Source organism: Saccostrea echinata, unplaced genomic scaffold, assembly GCF_033153115.1.
Source record: "Saccostrea echinata isolate AGI-Se365-2 ecotype Australia unplaced genomic scaffold, CSIRO_AGI_Sech_v1 ptg000056l, whole genome shotgun sequence".
NCBI lineage: Eukaryota > Metazoa > Mollusca > Bivalvia > Ostreida > Ostreidae > Saccostrea > Saccostrea echinata.
The window spans coordinates 20,987,501-21,007,995 of NW_026889805.1; the positions used below are offsets into that span (position 1 = coordinate 20,987,501).

At 32.6% G+C, this 20,495-nt stretch overlaps 1 protein-coding gene across 1 annotated transcript in view; it reads left to right on the top strand.

Moving 5' to 3' along the window:
* The window catches only part of LOC133173950 (uncharacterized), a 108,427-nt gene that overhangs the window by 36,694 nt on the left and 51,238 nt on the right, over nt 1-20,495 (top strand). The window contains exons 25-37 of the mRNA XM_061309014.1: nt 7,311-7,505; nt 7,884-8,101; nt 10,293-10,435; nt 11,642-11,745; nt 12,147-12,205; nt 12,721-12,833; nt 12,955-13,040; nt 14,067-14,187; nt 14,777-14,897; nt 15,075-15,200; nt 16,338-16,396; nt 18,209-18,305; nt 19,022-19,142. Of these exons, the coding sequence (XP_061164998.1) occupies nt 7,311-7,505; nt 7,884-8,101; nt 10,293-10,435; nt 11,642-11,745; nt 12,147-12,205; nt 12,721-12,833; nt 12,955-13,040; nt 14,067-14,187; nt 14,777-14,897; nt 15,075-15,200; nt 16,338-16,396; nt 18,209-18,305; nt 19,022-19,142 (1,563 nt within the window). The remainder of the gene's footprint in view (nt 1-7,310; nt 7,506-7,883; nt 8,102-10,292; nt 10,436-11,641; nt 11,746-12,146; nt 12,206-12,720; nt 12,834-12,954; nt 13,041-14,066; nt 14,188-14,776; nt 14,898-15,074; nt 15,201-16,337; nt 16,397-18,208; nt 18,306-19,021; nt 19,143-20,495) is intronic.

The following is a 20,495-nucleotide window of genomic DNA, read 5'->3' on the forward strand; positions in this document are numbered from 1 at the left end:
AAGCTTTCTGAAGTAGTGTAGATTCTAAATTGTTCAAATCATGATCCCCGGGGGTTGGGTGGGGCCACAATAGGTATTACCAGGAAAATCTGGTGAAGAACAGCAGGGCCAAAGTTACTCAGGTGAGTGTTGTGGCCCATGGGCCTCTTGTTTTTTTTTTTTTTTTTTTAAATATTATTTTGAAAGTTGAGATTCTATGTGCTTCTTATCATCATTTTGCGGATGTATCATATATATTAAATATTAAATCTCAATAGACATGTATTATTTCATATACCGGTATTTGAATCCCATTTTATAAGCATGTCAAAAATATGTACTAAAACTATTCCAGGCATATCTGAAGAATTGATCATTGACCTCATATAATTTTAATACCAAACTGTGGCTATATAACTGAGAGGAAAAATATGTTATAGCTTCTATCATTCAGATTTGGAATGTTAGATTTGAGATATTGATAAATTTAGAAAATTGACAATTGATTTGGAATAAATAACCAATTTATTGTTCAAACTCTAATTTGTTACATGATATATTTGGTTATTAAAGAAAATATTGGTCATAGTGTAGAAAAAAAAAAAATTGAGATATTTTCCAAGAAATACTCGGGGCCACTAGCATGAAAAGTAGGTCACTGACCTATCATCTGAACTCTACAATTATAAATCTGCAATGTACAAATGGAGGTTTTGTCATTCATATCAGTGGAATTTTTTTTGTCATCTGAGTAAATGTCATCCTTAAGCTAAAACATCAAACTGGGACATCAAAACCCATAAAATAAACTTATATCTTTGCACTGTACACTAAAATATCTGTTTATATGTACTTGTTATCTTATAGAAGCTTTTCTTTTTGCACCCTTTTCTAAAAGTTCAACTGGTAAACTCTTGATGGTTTTCATTCTTAAAATGGAACCCTTCCACATTGATTATTTGGAATGTCTTATTCCAGATTTAATAAGGACAGCTGTTCAGCCATTGTTTGGTAAGACAAACGTAGAGATTTTTCCCATTGTTTGAATTTCTTTTAATTTTCTTTAATATAGTTTATCTCAGAAAGTACTGATCTTAATTGAAATGTTCTGAATTTCTCTCTTGTTTGTGAAATCTTTGCCAATAAGGAAACATTCAGCTTTTTGCATTTGGATAATTCTTTGAGACCCAGAGCAGGAGAGAATTCAAGGAAAAACACTGCCATATTACTTTATAGCTCACCTTGCTGAAGTGAGGAAGTGCTTATATTTCTGCTTAGTCAATTCTCATAGAATTTTGCAGTTTTGGAAACACTTGAAAAAATTAATAGCAAAATATTGCTGTTTGAATGGAATTGAAAATCAGAAAAAAAAATGTATTAACTTGATGGTGTTTAAAATATAGGTTCCATAATCAGAGCGATATAGTAACTGGAATTTCTCAAACTCAAGTTTCTTATTTTTTTTTAATTTTCAAGAGATACAAGGTTTAAAAATATACAAGGGAAAAGTTCATAGAATAAAAAGTTTTAAAAGAACATACACTTTCCCTGCATTTTATACAAGCATAGGCATGAGCTCGAAAGAATAGACCCTGGAACTGCAGCCAGTTAGAATCCTCGTAGGTATAACCAGCCAGTCCAAATTGTTTTAGGTGTTTCATAACATGTTATGAACACTGGAGAATCACTGTTTTCATCCCAGGGTAGAGTTTTCAGAACAGGCAGCCTTTGTGAGGGCACTAGTCTATCGTACCTGACCAGTGTACCTGCCTCTGGTCCACTGTGTTAATCTCTAAACTGGACAGGAATGTTCAGTGTTTGTTTTTCAATTCAGTTTCTGTTATTTTTATGCCTCATATAAATGCTTATTCTTATACTTTCAATTCATGTTTGTAAATGAATGTAATCTGAATTGCATTGATTATGAGGTAGCAGTCCCAGAACATATTAAATCAAATGAAACTCTACAGAAGATCAGAAATCAAGGTTGTACAAATCCAAGTTTCATTCTGCATTTTCTGCAGTTATATATTGTTTTTTTTTTTTTTTCCCTAAGTTGGTTTATGTAGATTTTTGGTCTAAATTTGGTTTACAGTCCAATGTGTACATGGATGTCTGATGTGTACTAAATAAAATATAATTAAGATTGTTAGAAAGTGTTTTATATGCCATATTGATGTGGTTGTTGAAATATAAAGAGTGTTCTTCATTATACTGTATTTGTACATAAATTGGCGTATTCAAAATTTAGTGCAAGTAAGGGGTATAGAGTTGTTGGTGTAATCGTGAATTAGCGCTACACATGTCCGTGCCGTGTATTGTATTAATACGTTAAATGATTTCTTTACGGTATTCATGAATTAGTGCATTGTTGTCCATTTCAAAGCCGCTAAAATATGAAGCTTTTTTAAGTACACATACAGTATCCCCAGTAAACAAAGATTTAGAAGGGGTACATGGGAATCAAGATATCCATCTGTCTAGTTGTCTGTCCATTAGATTTAGTCTGGCTTCTTGTACTGAAGCACATCTTTGTAATGGAGAAAAATTAGAAGCTCTTGCTTGGCACCAAAATCGCTCATAACCTGAGGGTGTGCTGTAAACCCAATCCAAGGTCATTTGGACAAGGTTAGGTAAACTGGGTTTGAAGTGTAACATTCTTGTCTTTGCTGTACCTTTGTATTGAAGGAAATCTGAGCTCAAACTTGACATCAAAGATGTTTATGAACAGAGAGTGTGTTAGGATCCCAAAGTCACTAGAACAAAAAGGGCTTTGAAGGATTAAGTTCTTACCTGGTTCATTATTTAATTCATAAGCTCATAACTTTGTAATGAAGAAATATTGAAAGCTCAGACTAAAAACAAATGTTACTAATTACCCGAGTGTCACAAATTTTGATCTTAGATTATTTAAATAAATGAGGTCAAGGTTTCAGGTTCTAAAATGTAAAATTTTGAATGGGCCATATAATTTTGAACTTCTAATGGAATACCAGTACAGTAAAACTTGGTTATAGCCAAGTCTATCTAATAAAATTTCAATTATAAATACTTGCAAAAATTAATGTCAGTTGAATAATTAAAAATTTTGGAACCTTGAAAGTAAATGATGTAATTTCAATATTTTTTAATCTCTACTAGATTCATTATATCAGAGTTCATCATTACTATAACATTTTAAAAAGAATTGTTAAGAATTTTGCTGGAGATCCCAGTAACTTTGCTTTATCCATCTATTCACTATATATGTGTTTGTACCAAAATGAGTTTTACTGAAAAGCTGATGGTTGGCACATACATGGTTCATCCTTTATGCTGTTCATTTGCTCCTGACCTTTGAGGATGATATGACCTTGCCAGTGTCATTTGATCAAGGTCACAGAGGCTTTGTCCATGTTTTAGCAATGTTATTCAAAGATTGTAGAAGCTTGACTTAACTGTTCAGTATGATCAGAGGTTTGTCAGGAATGGATACTAGATAAACTTGGAGAGGTTCTAAACTGCATTAAATGGCTTTGTAAATGTTTTGAATAATTATCAGTTGTTTCATGCCAAGTTTCAAATATATGATGCATGTTTTGAGTGTGTTCTGTGGGGGATCTGTTGCATAAGGACAGTTCCAGTTTTGGAAGCTTTTTTAGGGTCTCTACTAATACTTCATTAAAGCATCTAATATGTTCTTAACCCTATGTTATGTATAAAACTTCATTTAATTTTTAATATCTGTTTTAGGCAAAGATTAGTATATACCTACCGTACACAGCTTTATTTTTGCTGTACTTAATTTTAAAGTAGAATTAAACATAAAAATGATGTTGTTGCAGAATTCAGATAAACCAGTAAAGGATTAGAAACAAATTGAACATGGAACAAATAGTGATTTCAATTAAAAGAAAATGAGAAGACTTTAAAAACAAAGCTGTATATACAGTAGTCTTATTTCTCTTACCAGCTGGTGAAGGTTGTGCCTTTATTGTTAGAACTTTCTAGCAATGATAATTACAACGATAATCGTCTAATACCAGTAAATTCTATTAGAAGTTATGTGTTCTACCAATTGTTTGTCTGACTTGTCTGTTTCTGTCTGCACATATACGATTTTTCATGGGAGACAACAAGATGGCATTTAGTACTGTAATACTCAGATAATAAATATTCATTAGTTCTTTGCAACTTATCTGTAGTTATTTGGCCAGTTAAGAATTTTGATCAGTAATTATAATTCATGAGGGAAATATACCAGTACTGTTCACACAAAAGAAAACCTGCAGGTGTTCATTACACCGGTATACTGCAGCTGAAAAAGTGAACCTGGGTTCAAAATATGCCAAATATTGAACTCTGGTTCAATATTTTGCAGGATCAAAATTCCCTAAATGAAGATGCCTGCACAATGTATCAAGGTTAATATTTTGCTCCAGAGGCATTTTCATGTAATTCTAAGCATTAGTTGACCAAGGCTGAAAAGATGATGGGAAAAGATCTTGTATACTCTCAGGCATGTGTTTAAACCACTTCAACTGACCTAGATTTTGCAAAAGAGTGACCAGGGCATGAAAGAGTGAGCATTTTTTAGCTTAACAAATAATGAAAGTCATGAGAGTTTTTGTGATACCCTTGGTTTTGTTACATCTGAACTTAAGCTTTTCATTGCTAGAAGAACAAATTGAGCAATATAAGACCATACCAGCTCAAATGTGCAAATATTGTATAGCAGGAATTTTTAGTGGGTGCTAACTTTGGCTTAATCATTTTAGAGGTTTTGTAGTAGACAGCTAAAATTTTAAATGTTAAATTTTCAAAATTACAAATAACTTTGATCATTCTGTTGTTAAACATTACATTTTCATATGGTATTGGTATTTACTCAAACACAGTTGTTTAAATCGGTATTAAAATGAATAATAAATATACTGAAACTCATATTTAAAAGATGAATTTTGCAAAGTCATGGAAGTCTGTCCACCAAAAGAAGTTCCACTAAAATTGTTGGCATACTTCTGAGCAAGCTAAACCCCAAATTTTATTACACCCACTTAAGAAACCTGCTATATGATATAAGCCCATACCAGCTCAAACGTGCAAATATGACCATACCAGCTCAAACATTTTTTTGAGCATTAAATTGCTGAATAACTCTGCCATGATTTGAAAACTGCATATGAAACATTAAAATGTACTACTGTAAAACACTTATATTTTGCAAAACTTTATATTTGCAGGACGATAAGTAGTGCATTTATGTCAAGATTTTTTTTTTCCCATCTGATTAACAATTAGATTAACTTCCACTTATTATTTAGGAGAAATTTATTGCTGCATCCATACAATCTTACAAAACTTAATATACAAACAATATTCGTATGAATAAAGTTTACATTTCACTAGTATCATCTTCCAGAATGTCCAGGTAAAAAAAAAAACGGGGAGAGAGGAAGTCTTTCTCAGGATAACTATCATGATGTCTATCAAATAAACAATTAAGTAGAGAAAGACGTACTATCTCTTTTCACTTGTATAATAGGTTAGAGAGAGCCTTTTATCTACTAACTACGAGCAGTATATGCTTTGTTGCTTTGGCCTAACTTGCATGTATTACACTTCAGCATATATATGTTTGCATTGCTGCATGAATGTTTGTTACACTGGTGAGTGGCCAGGTTAAACAGCTTTACCCTTATAGACAGTTTTAGGAATGTTAAGTTTATACTTTGATGACAAAGATGGGCATTCAAGATGTGCAAAATGCCTGTAGCAATTCTATCCTTTTAGACAATTCCAGGAATGGCTGCCTTACCAACGACACGGCCGACTCAAGAATTTAAAAGGAAATCACCTGTTTCTATTTATAGATATACTGTAACCTTTTCAATTCATGAGCAAACTATTTGAGGACGAGTGTTGCAAGTATGTCAAATGACAATCATTTTACTTGTTCAATACTCTAATTCTGAGACAAAAGATTTACGCAGAAAATCCATAAAAATAAAACAAGTTGCTATGAATTTGCAAACTTTAATAAAAGTTAAAGACTGTCTTTTCCCGAGATACTTTCAAGGTGTAATGTGTATATTATATCTTTCTGAAATTGTGTATGTTATAAAACATAATAAAGAAAAACGTAGAAAAGATACACAAAGAAAAAAAAATGAAAAAAAAAATGGAAAAATGTGGGGCTCGAACTCGCGATCACCATATTTACATTTCAGCAATCATACCGCTGCGCCAACGAAGTCCATGATGACAAGTTGATAAATTTAAGACAGATTACTAAATCTTACGATTATATGAGAAGAAAAATTTAATATATATTTTCATCATTTTCAATATGAAGACCACCTTTAACCAAAATTATCTAAAGGGAATGAAGTGCAGACATATCCAAATAAAATTATTCATAAGTTGTTTTTCTGGTTAAGGGTGGTCTTTGACAACAGTTTGTCATCGTTAGGTGGATACCTCAATATTTACTATATATTCTATACAAACTGGATAATTTTCAAATTTATCATATGAGGGAACTATTAACATTTAAATATCATTATTGTGTGATTTCGTTTTACGCATGTATAAACTGGGCTAAGACTGTATGACAAAATTTTGGTTAAAAAATGTATTTAAGAAATCACTAGTAGAGTAGGCGAAAATGCCTATCAAATGCGCTATGGCTCTTTGTACTTTCAATTGACAAAGAAGATGGGTGAACAAGGCGTGCAAAATTTGTGAACTAGTATTTAGAGCAAAGTTTTAATTATTGAAATTCTGACAAACAAAATTTTTCTGCAGAAAAAGTCTCTCTTTACTTTCCAAAAAAAAAAAAAAAAATGGAGCCAAGACACACTTGCATAGAAGGATTATGTTATACAATAAAGAAATGATCATTTTGCCCTCTTTGGTGTGTGCATGCTATCTCATTGACAAATAATATTTTTAACATTTGTGAAATTGTTGCAAAGTTTGGAGATTTTACATAAAGTATACATTGATTTTAACTCAAATATATCAAAGAAAATTGTGTTATGATTGAGGTATATAAATTTTTCACTTTCTTTTTTGTCAAAACATATAAGGCATTTTTCTTAGCTTGTTGACACCCATCTTCTTTGTGTTCAGTCTTTTTTGCAGATGTCTTACATATGACTAAATATTCATGACAAGTATACATTCAGAGTCTAATTGATAGAATTGCCTACTACCTTAAATTAGGATTCATATGGTGTCTCTACAATAGGCAAAATTCAATAAGGACAGCCCTAATATACATTAACTAGTATTCTGTATGTATGGAATTTTTGAAGAAGATGATTTAAAAATACTTCTTCTTTTTTCAGATAAAAGAGTTTTGTCTGTGGAATCTAAATGTTACATCCCAGATAAGAAGACAGACCTTCTGAATGAGTTGACAGAAAGTTACGTGTGGGACTACACGTTCCGGATCATGTGTTTGTACACAGATTATATTGATCGCATCATCCAGTGGCAAGGGCTGGTTCCTCTAATCACCCATAACTACCCAACAGGTCAAGGTATGTGATGGAAGGGGAACAAATCTAACAAAAGGGATAAAAGTTGTTAATTCCCATTGAAGTATATATATATATATATATCACAGAAAAGTTACATGATGCTAAGATGGCTTTCAGAGCTCATGTTGTTTGCTGAAAATAGAATTTTAAACTATAGATATAGAATTAGGAAAGAGAAATATGAATAGGTCAAGATATAAAATGTGAAAGAAAAATGAAATGTGTGGCAAAGTGGATAGAAATTATATAACTGACAATTGGGAAGGATGGGGGGAGTGTCTGATGTTGCCCTTTATAAGTAAGTAGAATTCAAAGTTTGTGTTTCTTTCTGTGTAATTATTAAATGTTCTGAGAGTATTCTCACCTTCATATTTGCAGTGAATGTGTCCTTTGGTTGCATACATAATTGGACGCCATTTCCCAATGTACAGCAAAAGCAGTCCGTCTGTACACTTTGTAATCGTTGTTGTGAGAAGGGAGACAACTGCCCATGGAATGGCATCATGGGAAATTACTTGAGAGAATGTTGTTGTAAGACAAATCAAACAGGCTGTGTGGATTGCGGAATCTGTGTCACATGTGCCAAAGAATTATGGGTAATATTGAAGTCTTTCACACACTGTGAAGTTTGTGAATATATTTGAGGTTCCCCATGCCCATGCTTTGAAAAGACTTCTATTTACAAAAGCCCAGGCCTCTAAGTGGCCTCTAAAATTTAGGCACCAGCTGGCGCCTTATCAAAAAACTTTAGTCGCCAATGCATATTTTTAGTTGTCCGGCAATTTTTCTAAGGCACCATCTTTAAAGGTTAATAGAACATATGGACTCATGACATGCTTAAGAAAACTTGACATGTCCATTGCTAAAAATAATTTTCTCTTCTTTTAAATTTCTTTTCGCTTTTTCAGAAAAATTGTTAGAAATGTGAAAATTTCTTGAATTCCACGATCGCCAAGTAAATTAAAAATGGTCGCCAATTTGGCGACTTGTGGAAAAATTTTAGGCGCCATTTAAAAATTTTAGGCACCATGATGACTAAATTAGTTGCCCATTAGAGCCCTGAAGCCCCATTTGTAATACAGAAAATGTCAGTAAAGAAGTGTATTGGATTTTCATGGTTAAAACATTGAATTTGAACTTCCTTGTCTTAGTCCTAAAAGTCATGCAGTCACGGGTTGTCAATAGGTGGTGGGAGGTCAGGGGTTTGGGGATGGGGTGGGTATGTGGGGGAGCTTAGCAACAAAGCATTTTACAATAAGATATGAAAAATATCATAGACAGAAGGCTGTATGAAAAGTTAAAATCTCTGCAAGTGTAATTTTCCACAATTGTCACTGAGGGATGTTTGATATGATAAGTTAAAAATAAAGAAACGTGCTGCATGATTAGTTTCAAAGTAAAATTTTTATGCCACCTCATGAATGGATATGGCCAGGGCATATAGTGTTTGTCATGCCTGTCTTCTGTCCTTCCATCCTTCAGTCTATACATCTGTCACACTGTGTTTGGTTCAGTTTCAAAGAAACTACCCTGGTATTCAAGATATTTTAATCAAACCTTGTATGCTGATACATATTGATTAGAGCTATTCAACAGCATCAACATTTCTTTACCTTGACCCTTCCTGTGACCTTGACCTCACTTTTCTTAAATTTGTGTTTAGCTCACTTTCAAAGAAAGTTATCAAAATATATTATTACCTAACCTACTATATAAATTGTAATTAGTCATTTTGAACTGTTTCCTGATTCATTTTAACTTTTTTGCACATCATGAACACAGTCAAAACTGTTTACCCGGTCACAGAATGAACTGTTGCATGGCTGAACTAATCCATTATGACGTCATAATTAGTTTTCAGTACTTTACAGCTATAATATTGAATTATGTATAAATTGAAGCATTTTCATGGCAATAAGTTTGAAATTATCATTTGAAGAGTAATCCTAATACCCATATAATTATATTCAGTTTAATATTATTTGAAAGAAGAGGCCAAGAATACCTTTTCTGAGGGAAATTTTGGAAAAATGTAGGCTCCTTTCACTCACTGTAGATCTTTGCCTTTTAAAACGTCCGACTCATCGTGTTATATTCAAAGCTTCAAGTCATCTTATGTCTTTTACTAAACAATACATGTATACATCAATATTTATTAGGAAATGATAACACTAAGAAATAATGCAAACTTTTGTTGATGTGTCTATATCATTACTTTAAGATATTATATAGTAGGTTAGGTAATAAAACACTTATTTCATGACAACTCGGAAAACAGTCAAACTGTTGTCCCTCGATAATGGGGAAGACCTGGGAAACTATTGCCCTCGGCCTGCGGCCTCGGGCAACAGTTTCCCAGGTCTTCCCCATTACCTCGGGACAACAGTTTGACTGTTCCCCTCGTAGTCATGAAATAAGTGTATAGTTTACTTATTAAATTTCATATCCTGATACATATTGGTGAGAACTATTCAAATGCTTCAACATTTGTTGACATTGGCCTTTTTCTAAAATTTGTATTTAGCTCAGTTTCAAAGAAATCATTCAAGATATTTTCATCAATTAAACTTCATACACAAATACACATTGGTGAGAGCTATTCAACTGTGTCATAAATTTTTGACCTTAACTTTCCCTGTGACTTTGATCTTACTATTCCTCATTTACCGTAATCTTAACAAAGAAGCAAGGTACATTTCTTTTACTGTCACATTACTAATGAACCCTGGGCAGGGCATTCATGTCCTATGGACATATTTCTAGTGTTTTTTGTGAATTCTGTTCCAGAATCTGCGTAGTGAACTGAGACCTATGCCTCTAGTATTTGATAAAGTTAGAGATGTTCCTCAAATAAGCATGAATCCAGTAACTTTTAATGAGATAGAGATCACAGTGCACTCAGGACTTTGTCCACCAGTATGTCTGAAAAAGTAAGTATTTAACATTCACCTATATGTTATACTGGTGTGTACCTCTGCATATATACATGTATATACACAAAATCACCTCTGTCTATGTCATTTTGTAATCTATATGTACATGGTATAAAAGTTTATTATTTAAGATTTTAAACTATTCAAAGTAATGAGACAGGTATTTGTCTCCGTTAAATTGATCTTTATTAATAAGAACAATCAAGAAGAGCTTGTGTATTGTAAGGTGTCCTAAGTTTGCATAGTTTTTAAGTTTGTAACAAGTTTTAGAATACTACCCCTTCCAGCTTTGGTCTGATTTCAATAAAACTTGGAGCCTGATTTCAATAAAACTTGGAGCACCTATAAATTGCATCCAGATGCTTAGTTTTATCAATTAGTTTTTAATTTTTATGAACTTATTTCCATGGCTACAAAAAATAAAATAATCTGGTAAAATCTTTGGAAATGCTATGTCTTTTACCGGGTAATTGCTTACCATAGATGGAAAATTCCCTCAGATGTTCTCACCTGTCACTCCTGATACAATTTTTAGCTGAATTAATGATAACTTGGCATATAATGATGCAGGACTTCATTAAAAAATCTCTTACATTAATGAAAAATATTGCCATGGTTACTAAAGATAGAATAATCTATGAAATACTCTTTCAAATTGCTGCTTCTCCAGCAGTTTTGACTCAATTTCAGTAAAACTTGGCCCACAAACAGAGTTTATCAAGATATTTAATTCTCTTTTTTCAATTCATTATTTCAATAAATATTGTTGCCATAGTTTCTAAAAGGAATAATTGTTAAATTCTTTCAAAATGCCACTGCCTCTGCAGATTTGCTCTGGTTTGAATAAAACTCTTAAACTTCCAACTCTCAACAAAGTGAAAAAATTTTTGGAGAATAGATTTAGGATGTTAATGATTTTTAGGCAGCAGAGGATATTAAGTTCCTTTGACAGTTTAATTTACTAATTTGTGACATTTGTAAAAGCACTCTATTCCAAATATTTGAAAGGGAAGATAAATATTATCTCTTGTGTTATTTAATGCATACAGCTTCTTAATACATGTATCTGCTTTGCTTCCATGAATTAAAGGAAAGATGGGTAAGATTTGAGTGGCTTGAAGTTGCTTGTAGAAAGTCTTTCAGATGCTTGATGAATTTGCTTTTTAATCTAACCAGTATATGATTGATTGTTTTCTTTGACAGCATTCAGGAAGGGACAGTAGTGTTGACTGCCCCAGGAAAACCCAGCACTATACAGGAGGCTGAGCCTGACAAACTGAAACAAAGAATAGAAGCTATTGCTAAGGGTAACTATTTCATTTATACAGATTAAATCAGGATGATCAGTTGTTAATAGGGCCATTTTGCCACTGTATACATGGAAATGTTTGTTTGGAGTAATATTTGCAAATTTTGTGATCAAAGAAACTTCCAAAAATTAATTATTCTTCACGCAAAATGCTTTTGAAATCATAATTCCATATAGGTTATGATATATGATCAATCTGTTTACCCTATTTGTGTAAAATAATCTCGATGCAGAAAATTTGGAAAACAAAATTTCCTATGCAATATTTTGTATGTATACAGTTTTTATACTTTCAGATATAAGATCTTGGAAAATCATTGAATTCAGACTTGAAATTTGGACTGGAAATTTACTTCTATTTTCATTTTATGATTTTTTCATTCATCCTTAATTTTACAGAAACTGAATTCCCAATTAGAACAAAAGATAAAGTCAAAATAAGGCTTAGTGACCCACTGGTAAGTTTGATGATTAAACAATGCATTCATAATATGCAAAGCTAAACCCCTGTAATTGATGTATTCAGTTGGCAAAGAACTAGAACTTATGTAGCCTGTACCTACATCTCTAATGAATGTCTTAAAGCCATACAGATTGAAGCCTAGCTTATGTTTCCTCAATTTTATATCTTGACTGAGGCAGACATTATAGTCTTCAATGCATAGAGTCCTTAATTTATTCTTATCAATTAATGCTTAAAAATAAAAAAAAAATAACAGCTAGATTAACCAATTTCAAATACTGTAGGTGTACTTTTTTTTTCCATGTGAAATTAATTTATTATATATCTACACGGTCACATTTTTTCCATGAATATTTGTCACAGCATACTTAAACTGCATTTAAGGCATACAAAGACAATTCAAGAAATCTGTATGATTTTTTACCCGCGGATTAACAAGGAACTGATTTTGCAGAATTTTGACCTGTGGAGAGAAGTACATTTACAGTAATTAAGAAATCAATTTTTTAGGGCTTTGTGAAAGTCAAAGTAAGTGACACAGTACAGAGGACAGTGCAGAGATTTACTTACTATGCGATTCAGTGCAGGGAAGTGACATTATTTCAAGAGGCAGGGATTTTGTGGTAAAAACATAAGTTTTGCTTTAATTTTATCCATTCTTGTGACATGAAGTTTTTTTTTTGTTGGTAGCTACATTGTAGATGATTTGTATAATAATAGTGTTTTCTTGTTTTTATTAAATAGCTACAACTCATTCTCTTCTGCTATGCCAGTTGGTCAATTCATTGGACCAAAACCATTCTCCAGCAGTTTAAGAAGTTTCTCCTTCAGTGAGTGATTTATATAGAAATATTGTTTGCAGATTTATTTTTGATAAAGATCATGGTCATATTTGTAATATGTTGCTACATTTATTGCAAAATTTTTTGAGGGAAAAATATTAGTAGAACATTTATTAAAAAATAAAGATTCAGTTTACAATCCTTCTTCAGAATTTAGAAATACATAAAACAAGATGCATATTTGATTTAGGCTCAGCTTAGCCAAAAACCCAGTCTGATGGTTCTGCATGCATAAACTTTTTGGAATGGGCCATACATATAATTTTTAGACCATAATACTTTACTGTAGCTTTGAAAATACTTGAATTTAGGTGAAAATCTGTACATTATTTTGCTCATCCAAAAAAAAAAAAACTGTACAAAATATCAACACAAAAAAACCAGTAGTACAGGATCAATTTTATAGTTAAATTTCAGGTCAACAAATGCACCTTAGCATGTAGTATTAATTACTTATTGCAGGCAACTTTGCAACTTTTAGTTTTTATATTCATAGCAATCCCCATGATCAATGATGAATTTTGTATTTAAAAAAAATTAAAAAATCTAGGCTGTCTGTACTACAGTGTACAAGTCCATGGGAAGAGTGTCTCCAGCTATGTGCATTTTTCTCATGATACTAAAGCATCTCTCCGACTCTGTGTTAGAATAGATAATACTTATGACTAAGCAGAATAAATAAGTTGTGGATTTTAATTTCATTTTCCCACACAGAGTTGCTACAATGTAATTTTTGTGGGAAATGTTTAACACCTTCAATCTAGCTGCAGAACTGTAGCTCTCTGGTTGAGAAAATTCTGATGATGGGTCTTAGGATCGTGAAAGCTTGTCATTATTTGACATGTATGGAAATTATGAAGTTGTCTCAAAAGTTATGTTCATTCATGTTTTAACAAGAATCAACATGTAAGGATATTAACTACCGGTATGTTAATTTACTGACAAATATCATGCCTATAAATTTATCATTTTGTTGTAGATTTATTCATTATTTTGATGCTCCTTTTTTTCCAGAAATTTTGGACGAGGGTTGTGATAAAGCTCTTACAATAGGAATAGCTCCATCCACATATGAGGCAAACAGACAACCAGGCTGGAACAGATATTCCTTTGCTTATCATGCTGATGATGGAGGGTAAATATTTGCTTGTTTCCATTTATTGTGGACTTCTTTTTATCTTGAACAGTCTATCGATGGGCCATATATTGGCATGGGATACATTTCCCTTGCATATGTTTGTTTTACCCCTTGCAATTGAAGTTTAAGGGGGGGGGGGTATTGGAATCACCTTGTCTGTCTGTTAGTCTGTCTGTATAATCTTGTCCAGACTATAACTTTGTAATGGAGAATCAGTACTTGATACAAAAATTGTAATGGCCTGAGGGTGTGTCCAGACCTTAAATCAAGGTCTGCATTCAAGTAAGTACAAGGTCACTGGCAGAAAAAGTAAAAAAATCTTGTCTTGGCTATATCTTTGTAATGTAGATTCATTTGGAGCTCTTGTTTGGTTCAAGTTTGATTATGACCTGAGAATGTGTCAAGACCTTGATCCAAGGTCATTTTGGCAAGTTCAAGGTCACTGGCAGAAAAACTCTAAAATTCTTGTCTGAAAGACAACTTCTTTATTAAGAAACAGTTCCAAAAAAATGATTCCAAAGTAATGGGTTTTACAGGTGTTTAAAATCAATTTTCAAAGTGATAGTGAACAACTCTTATTTTCCAGAATATTTCTTGAGAGAGGCTACTCAACTACAAAGAAAGAAACTTGTCAGAAAGGAGATATCATGGGTGTCGATTTTGATGAAAACACTCGAGTACTCAAGTTCTACAAAAATGGAAATGAGGTGATTTTGTGTGTTATATTCCTGGTGAATAAAGGTGTACATGTATAAGAAATGAAGGCATCAGCATGATTCCTGGAATTTTTGGGGATAAGTTTGAATGATATTATTTGTTAAGGCATCTTAATGTATCAGTTCATTTTCACAAATTAAAAAAAATGGTCATTAAATCTATTTCAGATGTATACCACTACAATCAATGTGAATCCCAGAGGTGGATATTATCCAATGATTGGGATGCATTCACCAGGAGAGTGTGTTAAACTGTTAGAAGTGCATCCCTGGGTACCAGACTCTGCTGATAAAGTAAGTTTTATTATTAAAGTAAGTTTATTAATGCAGACTTTGAGGTAGTTCTCATGGCTGTTACAGTAGTTAGAATATGAAATTTTAAATTGGGGTTGTAAAATTAAAATCAAAGTACTCATAGTACTGTAAGCTGGGGTCATTAAACAAAATAATAATAATAAAAAAATAAGGGCTTTACTGACTTCTTATATGATGACAAAAAAGTCTTACGAAAACTATAGAATAGAATCAATATTGTAAATGATATATCAAATTTATTTAGGGACCTTATCCCGTATGAATTAATCAGTGTCAGAGTTAACCTGACATCACCAAAGGTAAAGAAATGGATTAGCCCTGTTTACTGCCCAAGTTTTTATTTGTCATGTGTAGAGAACCAGGCTACAATTGACTTGAAAAAACCTTACATATGCATTAAGCTGTTTTACAAAAGAATAAAATTTCTTTTGATATTTATTTTTGTAGTAAATCTTTGTTTTACTTTGGCTGTTAAATTTAGCATTTGGGTTGTCTCAAAAAGTGGTTGAGAGTAAGTTCGTATACTTAGTCCAAATTTTTACACATAAATATAATTTGGTTACTTTTTAGTCAGCTTCTGTTTTGAACAGGTTGAAAATAGCTGGCCATGGCTTTAGGAACAATGAACCCAGCTAATGATGACTTTTTCAACCTTAAGTAGATATTAAAAATCTTGATGGGTAGCACTAAATGTCAGAAAATTCAACAGCTTAAATTTAATACTGGAATTCATGTATAAATTTTACAATGAAATTATCATTTGACATTAGTTATACTGCATGCTTTAAGATACGTAATAAGATTACAATTTATATTTTTTAAATAGAGGTTTATACACAGGCAAGTGTGCTGCATGTGAAATTAAAATTACACAAAATGAGATTCAACCAATTCTTTTATGTGAAATTAAAGTTAAAGAACTCATTCAAATTCACACAAAAAATCTGCACTCATTTAGAAAATTTCATATGACTTTTGAGTAATTTCCACATGAAATCCAATTTACATGAAATTTATAAGGCACAATTGGCTGTGAACTATACTTTTGTTATAAATAGCTATCCACTTTCACTGTTGAAGTGTTGAATGGCTTTTTATTGTAAATTTCAATAACAGGATGCAGCAAAGAAACCCAAAACCTTTGAGACCAACAACCTTGGCAATCTGATGATTACGTATGTATAAGCTCTGATTATCTGATGATTAAGTATGTATAAGCTCTGATTATCTGATGATTAAGTATGTATAAGCTCTGATTATCTGTGATGATTGCATATGCATAAGTTCTGATTATCTGATGATTACGTATGTATAAGTTCTGATTATATGATGATTACATATGCATAAGCTCTGATTTTCTGATGATTACATATGCATAAGCTCTGATTATCAAATGATTACGTATGTATAAGCTCTGATTATCTGATGATTAAGTATGTAAAAGGTCTGATCATCTGATGATTACATGTGTATAAGTACTGATTCAAGTTTTTAGTTACCTGTATCAGGTAACATATTGCTCCTGTAACCATTTGTTGTCTTTTGTCTTTTTCAAACATCAATTAATCTTTCATAAAATTTCAACATTTCCAGCTTCTCTAAAACCATTATATAACATCTTCGGGTAATTCCTGATCAGGCCTGAGGGGTGGGGCCAAACCATCAAATTTAGTGCATAAAAAAATGGGTTTATTTAGCAACCAAACTGTTAATTTACATGATCATAATGACCAATGAGCCCTCAATATCTATCAGGGATTGAAAATTAAAATTGCCTTGGTCCATGGTTCAAACTTCAGGCTAAATCTAGACACCGCCATTCTTTCTATTACAGAATCTTTAAATTTGTTACATAGTGCCATTCTGAACCTTCTTTTTTTCGGGGGGGGGGGGGGGGGATCAGACAGATATTTGGGGTTTTCCATAGCAAAACAAAGACACTGCCATTAGTTCTATAATATTGGATGTACCCATCTTTTATCCACAACTCCTCCTTTACCCAGAATAAAATTTAATGAGACTTTCACAGAATCTTTATTACATAGTGGCATTGTGCACCTTTGATTTACATTTCAATTAGACATAAATTTGGGATTTCCCACAGCAAAACATGGACACTGCCATTCTATTCTATAACTGATACAATGGGGGTACCCATCTCTTATCTGCAACTCTTTCTATATACCACTGAATAAACTTTAATGAGACTTTCAAAGAATCTTTATTTCTTGGTGCCATTGTGCACGTCTGATTTTACATTTGGATCAGACAGATATTTGGGGTTTCCCATATAGCAAAATATTGACTTTGCATTATACTCATATGGGATCCGAGGGTATTATTTTGTGAGCTCAGTGTCTCTAGTTTCAAATGTATTCCTTTGAAGATTTATTAGTCCCCTACCAGTGAAACCAGGGGACTATAGTTTTCCTCTGAGTCTGTCCGTCTGTCTAGCTGTCCCTCTGTCTGTCTGTCTGTCTGTCCCATTTGGTTTTCCGCAATTTTTTCGCTTGCAGATATTGAGCTGATTTTTGGTATGTGATTGTATCTTGATGAGTTACAGATCAAGTTTGCATTTCGTTCCGTTTCATTGATTTTTGATGGAACTATGGCCTTTCCAATTTTTAAGGGTTTTCCGCAATTTTCTTCTAAACACTTTCAGATATTGAGCTGATTTTTGGTATGTGACTTTACCTTGATTAGTTATAGATCAAGTTCGCATTTCATGCCGCTTCATTGATTTTTGACGGAATGATGACATTTTCAATTCTTAACAGGAACCAGATTACACTTGCCGATAGGGGACTAGTATTGCTAATGCAATACTCTCAGAATGCTTGTTTAACTACATGTACACAATAAGAATCACAGAAAGTTGGTTTTAAAATTTCATTAATGACTTTATTCTTCGACTTACACATGAGAATTAAATATTTCTTGACATTGTTTTTTATTCTGATAATTTTTTTTGGCTCTTTTTTAATCAGCCCAAGCAGCTCTGTGATTATGACTAAATACGGAACTCGAGGATGTTATGGTTCTGTGGTCCTGTACAACCCTACCTCATCTAAAATTGGTGTCAAGGTGAGAAGAACTATTTACTGTTGTCATATTTCAGTAGACTTAATAGCTCAATCACACCTTACTGGATTATGTTAATGGACGACAAATGGATGGGAAATTTTTCGATCCATTCACACACAAACATTTTTTGTCTCGCATGTCGCTGCTTCTATATTTGACCATTCTGCTTATGTTGATGTCCATCAGACACAAGTAATGACAGGACAATTACTGGACAGGTCGAGAAACTGATAAACCATTTGAAATCTGTTTTGTCAGTTTCTCATGTGTTGTACATTTGTTTTACATGGTAGTCATTCAATACTGAAGTCTGTTAGTTGATTGCTGCTTGTACTGTACATGACTATTTTGAACATACATGTTAATCAATCAACACAATCAACACGTCATGTATTGATTGCAAGAGCCTCAAAAAGTGGTGAGGGATGACTTTTGTCAACGAATTACTAATAAATTGTGTTCAGCCATCCTTTTTCCATCCATTTGATGTCCCTTAGCATTATCCTGTAAGATGTGACTGAGCCCTAAACAATTTTAAACTCTTTTGGATTTCATTTTAAGGAACACTGTTATGTAAAGATGTCATGATAAAATAAAATGTTTTATTGCTGATGAATAATAGCACCTCTTAGTACTGTCTGACTTAGAAACACTTGATTAAAATCATGACCATGCATATAAACTTGTTAATCCTTTTTGATGTTCCAATGTTTCAGATGCCAAATCCTCCATTACATAACCTACTCATGAAAGACAATGTGGTGGTCAATGATCTATCTTATTTTACATGCACGTTAGATTCAAAAGAGACATTTCACCTGAATGTTTATGCTGAAGGTAATTATGTATAGATGAAATATCTTAATTCTTTATTAAAACATTTTTTTCTCATGAACATCAGGGTTTGAATAGATCCAGTTTGTATGACAGCATCACCCCCATATATTGTGCAGATTTCTTTAAAGTGGTGCCCCTTTGACTGAGGTGGTACCATAATGGGGGAAGAAAGTTTTAATGATAAAATATATATATACTTCTGTAAAAAGAACAGGGTTAATCCTTGTAAATGCAACTTAATTAATATCAATATACTATAAACTAAAATTGATGAAAATATGGACTTTAAAATTGATGAAAATAATGTTTTATTATTAACATATTTATTTGTAAGGAAGAGAAAGGAGACATGTGTGTGCACTATGGATCACCTGGTTATAAAGAAATAACTTTTAATTCATAAATAATTTGTCTTTTTAGCTCACTTGAGATTGAGCTTTTCTAATCAAAATTTTTCCATTGTCTGTTGTCATTTTTTGTCTTTGTTGTTGTCATAAACGTTTCACATTTTCATCTTCTTCTGCAGAACCACTGGACTGATTTCAACCAATGTTGCCACAAAGCATCCTTGGTTGAAGGGAAATCCAGTTTGTTTAAACGAAGGACCACATGCATGGTTATTTTAATGTAGATTCAAATTTGTTCAAAACATGACCCCTATGGTTATAGTGGGGCCATAACAGAGGATCATAGATACACAGGAACATATTTGAAATATCTTTAAAAATCATCCTCTTAAGAACAGAAAAGCAATGATTAGTCATATTAATACAGAAGCATCCTCAGGTAATGTAGATTCAAATTTGTTCAAATCATGACCCACAAGGGTAGGTTTGGGCACAACAGGGGATCAAAGTTATACATAAGAATATGTAGGAAATATCTTTAAAAATCATGTTTTCAAGAACAACAAAGCCATGATTAGTCATATTAATACAGAAGCATCCTTAGGTAGTGTAGATTCAAATTTGTTCCAATGGGTTAGAGTTGGGCAACAACAGGGGATCAAAGTTAAACATTGGAATATGTAGGAGAAATCTTTAAAAATCTTCTTCTCAAGAACAGCAAAGCCATGATCAGTCATATTAATATAGAAGCATCCTAAGGTAATGTTAATTCAAATTTGTTCAAATAATGACCCACAATGGTAGGGTGGGGCCACCAGAGTGGATCAAAGTTCTGAATAGGAATATATAGGAAAGATCTTTCAAAATCATCTTCTCAAAAACAGCAATGCCATGATTAGTCATATTAATATGGAAACAAGTTTGTTCAAATCCCCCCCCCCCCCCCCCCAATTGTTAGGGTGGGACCAGTTATATTTTTAGGTCACCTGAATCACTCAATGATTTG